A 4,464-nucleotide genomic window follows, 5' to 3' on the forward strand; every position below is an offset into this window, starting at 1 on the left:
ATTGCAAGGCATCCCTTTTGAAGAATTCATCCGAGGTTTGAAATGAAAATGTTCGGTACTTAAAAAAGCGCACTTCCAACATTAAAAGGAGCATTTTAATTATGTTATGAAAAGCAATTTAAATTAGTATTTTTGCCCCTGTCCAGAAGAACTGTTAGGAATAGGCTACCATTTGTAAACAGAGTATACAAGGTTGTATAAATTAATTTCAGAGCTAGTATTCCCCGTGTTGTTGTATGTTAAAGTTTCAGTCAAAGGTTGTGTTTATACACTTTTCAAGCTCAACTCACTGCTATTCACTACCTAAAGCAAAACACTCAAAAGAGAAAGCAGATGTGCTGCCATAGATCAGCTGCCGTTTACCTTTGCACACGATTTTCCTAAAAAGAAATAATAGATATTTTGGAAAATAATAATACAAGTGGAACGCTTCAGTCACCTCTCAGTGACAATAAGCTGCTGTAAAATAATGAGCTTTGTTTTAAGAAGGACGGTCAATTAGAAATAATAATGAACTGTGGCCTAAGTTGGAGCGATAAAATTTGCATATTGAGTGACCCCTCCAAAAAATGCAAATAGGAAGTTGATTCCTGAGAGGAATACATTGAGCTCTTCAAACCGAGTCGAAAGGTAATTGATTTGTAATGTAAAGGCGACCAATCCCGCAGGTGACATTTGAGAAGCTCTCGGGTTTCAGACCTGACGTGTTTTCCAGAGTCCTTCATTTAGGAAGACTTTGCTCTTGTCTCTTGCAGTGGTAGGAGGGAAGTGCAGCCAATCAGCGGCCGGTCATCACTATTAATGCGCACTTACTAGGATGGGAACAGTATACTGCAGCCAGCCCCTAACAGGAGCGCTTTAGAGTATCAGCCGCTGGGTATCGGCGACTTCTGTCTGGATCTGTTAACCCTTCCTGGCCTCAGCGATCTTTGTTGTTTTCTTTGTTTTTGGCGATCAGATTGTGGATACTACACCCTGACTCGCGAGTGAGCCATGTCAGTGCTGCCTTCTTTCGGTTTTACACAAGAACAAGTCGCGTGTGTCTGCGAGGTGCTCCAGCAAGGAGGCAACTTGGAGAGGCTGGGCAGGTTCCTCTGGTCTCTCCCAGCGTGCGACCACCTCCACAAGAACGAGAGCGTCCTCAAAGCCAAGGCGGTGGTGGCTTTCCACCGGGGCAACTTCCGTGAACTCTACAAGATCCTCGAGAGCCATCAGTTCTCTCCTCACAACCACTCCAAACTGCAGCAGCTCTGGTTAAAGGCCCATTACATCGAAGCCGAGAAGCTGCGCGGGAGGCCCCTCGGCGCTGTGGGCAAGTACAGGGTGCGGAGGAAATTCCCGCTGCCCCGCACGATTTGGGACGGGGAAGAGACCAGTTACTGCTTTAAGGAGAAGTCGCGGGGTGTCCTGAGGGAGTGGTACGCTCACAATCCTTACCCGTCTCCGAGAGAAAAGCGGGAGCTGGCTGAGGCGACTGGACTCACTACCACTCAGGTCAGCAACTGGTTCAAAAACAGGAGGCAGAGAGACCGAGCGGCCGAGGCCAAAGAGAGGTAAGGATCGCTACCCCCTTTAACTGCGTGGGGCGGGGGTGGGGAGGAGAAGGAGAGAGAAAAACTGGGGCTGAGGGGGTGGGGAAGCCGGGAGTAATTGCGTCGAAACACGGATTGACTCGCGGGAGGCTTTCTCTCGGTGTAACAAGGGATAAAAGCAACTTCCTATCCGGGCTGGGAATTGTTCATTCACTCAGTCTCTCAGGGTCCCGCTCAGGGGCGCCCTTGTCTGTGTCTTAACTGTGGCCACTGAGCACCAACATATATTTTACAACGTTGCATTATATTTCGTTTCTGTAATAAAGCGATAACCTTTAAGTTTAAAGAGTATTGATATGATATTTAAACGATAAACGTGTATCATCGATTTTTTAAAAATATATTGGGGAATCTGTATTTAATCTGTGGCAATGCAAACTTTCCTTTAAAAAAAAGTAGCCTGACGCATATGGTTGTTTTCATTTATAAACAGTCCCGGACAGAAAATATCAGACTGGAAATTAAAATGTCGAAATCAATCGGAGAATTTTAATTCTTAATGTCAGAAAGATTATGTACAATAAACAAAGCAAAGCAGCGGCCTGCACACCATTTTGCCCTTGTCATAGTCTTACCTGAAGATGTGATCAATTATTGGATACAGAGCAGATAATATTCATCTCCTGAATGATCTATTCATTTTTACTACCAGCTAATGCCAAGTGAAGTTGAACCATTATTATATTGTGGTTGAGAACAAAAAAAGATGCGTTTTATTCCCGTCACTCCTTTATCACGGGATTTTCATCCATTTAAGTCTATATTGATTTTTTAAAATTACTGATATTGATATTAATAATCATTATTTCTCCCATTACTGTTTTTCGAGCAATTCCTCCAATAATGAAGGGACAGAGCCCACCCTTACAAATACAAAGCAAATATATCCCTGACTGCACAGGTAATCTCGCTTGTGTCTACCTCAGATTCTCGTTTACGCCAACCTGTGAAATAGACTGGCCGTTCATTTCGAGAGTATAGTCTCAGCCAAGTTCTACGTTATAAATGCTTAAGTCGGAGTTAATGAAATGTTTGCTTGGAGTAAGCTAACGCTCGCTATAAGCATTCATTTCACATTATCACGACGCGGGGAGCCACTTCACGATGAGTAGGGGGACATTTATTAAGTATTGAGAATAAGTGAGGTTTCTCGCTTAGATATATTTACAGCCGTCATTTCTTTTGAGTTCTTACTATGTTTGATGTTCCAATAGGGAAAACACTGAAAACACAAACACCTCTGGCAATAAACAAAACCAGTTGTCCCCTATCAACCGCAGTAAAAACCTGATGTCGAGTTCCGACGAGGAATTATCACCGCCCCAGAGCCCAGATCACTGCTCCGCGAGTCCTGTCTTACTGCTGCCAGGGAGCGTGAATCAATCTGTGGATTCCACCTTCTCTCTTCACGGCCTGAGCTCGTCACCAGGCGGCCACGCTGGCCCGGTCCATCCGCATGGACTCCAGGACTCACTGCTCGGCACTCTCACATCCAGCCTGGTCGACCTGGGATCGTAAAAGAACAAATCCTCAGTGGACAGCCGAACGGTGAACTGATCAGCTACTCCGGTACTGTGCTGTGTAAATAATTGAACAGTCCTGTCCATGTTATGGAATTTCAACTGATGGTACTTAATCTGTGAAAAAATAAGCGAGACCGCTGTCGTTCATTAGAGGAAAACAAACCGTCTTCATGAACTGCTGAGAGGCTTCATTTCTCACTTAATGCTCTTCAAATCTTTACGCTCTCCCCACTGCACAAAAAGCGTTCCAAATGCAACATTTGGCGGGCTGATCCTGTTTCTGCCAGGTTAATGCATCTGTCAGAATCAACCTGGATTTATCTCTCGTTTTCCATCTGTTTGCGTTCCTTGCAATTAACTGATTGCGAATCTGAAGTAAGGCATCGAGTAGGACGAACGGGCTATAACTGAGGTAACAGCCGAGAGAGACAGAGAGAAAGAATAACTCCACTGAATATCAGGCAGAGTTCAGGCACAGAAACGACTCCAAGTTTACAGTACGTTGTCACCAGTGGTGTATGGAGAGTAACATGGAAGTAGTTTATAATAAAATCCAAACATGTGAAAAGCACGTGCTTATGTTGTCTCCTTTTCAGATTTTGGAAAAAAATATATTTAGAAGTTGGTTTATTTAAGAAAATGGTGTTGGAAATTGTTATTGGATGAGGCTCTCCGAAGCTCGCAGTTCAGGCGAAACTCGGCAATATTAATGTGCTGTTATATTGTCAATATCTAGCACGAGGACAACTAAGCAACGCCCAGATGTTGATTCCCTATTGTCTCGCCTGACATCTACAAATTCCCCTCTGCTATATCCCGGTGAGTAACCGTTACCTTATGGGAGCAAAGTAATATGATGCTGAATTTCCCTCTTCAATTCCAGATAGCAAGTGTTGAGTTTACATCAAATCGGGAATCCATTTCGATGGGGCATTAGGAACAATAATTCGGCATTTTCCGAGTGCGCTTTCTGAGAGAGAAAAAAATTGTTTTGAACTTAGTCGCCGGAAAATGCAAGTCGCTACCCCTTTCCAAAAATGATCTGGAGGTGTCGGTGCTGGACTGGGGTGCACAAAGTTTTTTTTAAAAATCACAACATCAGGTCCAACAGATTTATTTGGAAGCATTGGCTTTCGGAGCCCTCTCCAAATAGATTGTGTTCTGTCTTCTGAATATTTTCAGACAGTCTGCTTTACAAACATAATCAAATCCCTGAAATCTTGTTCAATTCTTGCCTCTGCCCCGAACGGGATATTTGTCCCAAAACGTTAAAGTTGGGTCCCAGCTTGTCAGATCCGCCTGCCATGGGTTTCAAAGAGGTGTAGCGATTGTATAACCCATCACGTTCG

At 43.9% G+C, this 4,464-nt stretch overlaps 1 protein-coding gene across 1 annotated transcript; it reads left to right on the plus strand.

The window, feature by feature from the left end:
- The first annotated feature begins 784 nt into the window (after positions 1-784).
- On the plus strand, positions 785-3,683 carry LOC122553467 (homeobox protein six1). The gene is made up of 2 exons (XM_043697254.1): positions 785-1,553; positions 2,807-3,683. Exons 1-2 carry the CDS (start codon positions 994-996, stop codon positions 3,108-3,110), a joined length of 864 nt encoding a protein of 287 aa, XP_043553189.1. The 5' UTR covers positions 785-993; the 3' UTR covers positions 3,111-3,683.
- Positions 3,684-4,464: the final 781 nt, after the last annotated feature.

Source organism: Chiloscyllium plagiosum, chromosome 10 (genome assembly GCF_004010195.1).
Source record: "Chiloscyllium plagiosum isolate BGI_BamShark_2017 chromosome 10, ASM401019v2, whole genome shotgun sequence".
In the NCBI taxonomy this organism is placed as follows: domain Eukaryota; kingdom Metazoa; phylum Chordata; class Chondrichthyes; order Orectolobiformes; family Hemiscylliidae; genus Chiloscyllium; species Chiloscyllium plagiosum.

Coding starts and splice junctions, on each gene's coding strand:
- LOC122553467 (XM_043697254.1), top strand. CDS start 994: ATGTCAGTGCTGCCTTCTTTCGGTTTTACACAAGAACAAGTCGCGTGT. Junction 1,554..2,806: donor GCGGCCGAGGCCAAAGAGAG/GTAAGGATCGCT, acceptor ATGTTCCAATAG/GGAAAACACTGAAAACACAA.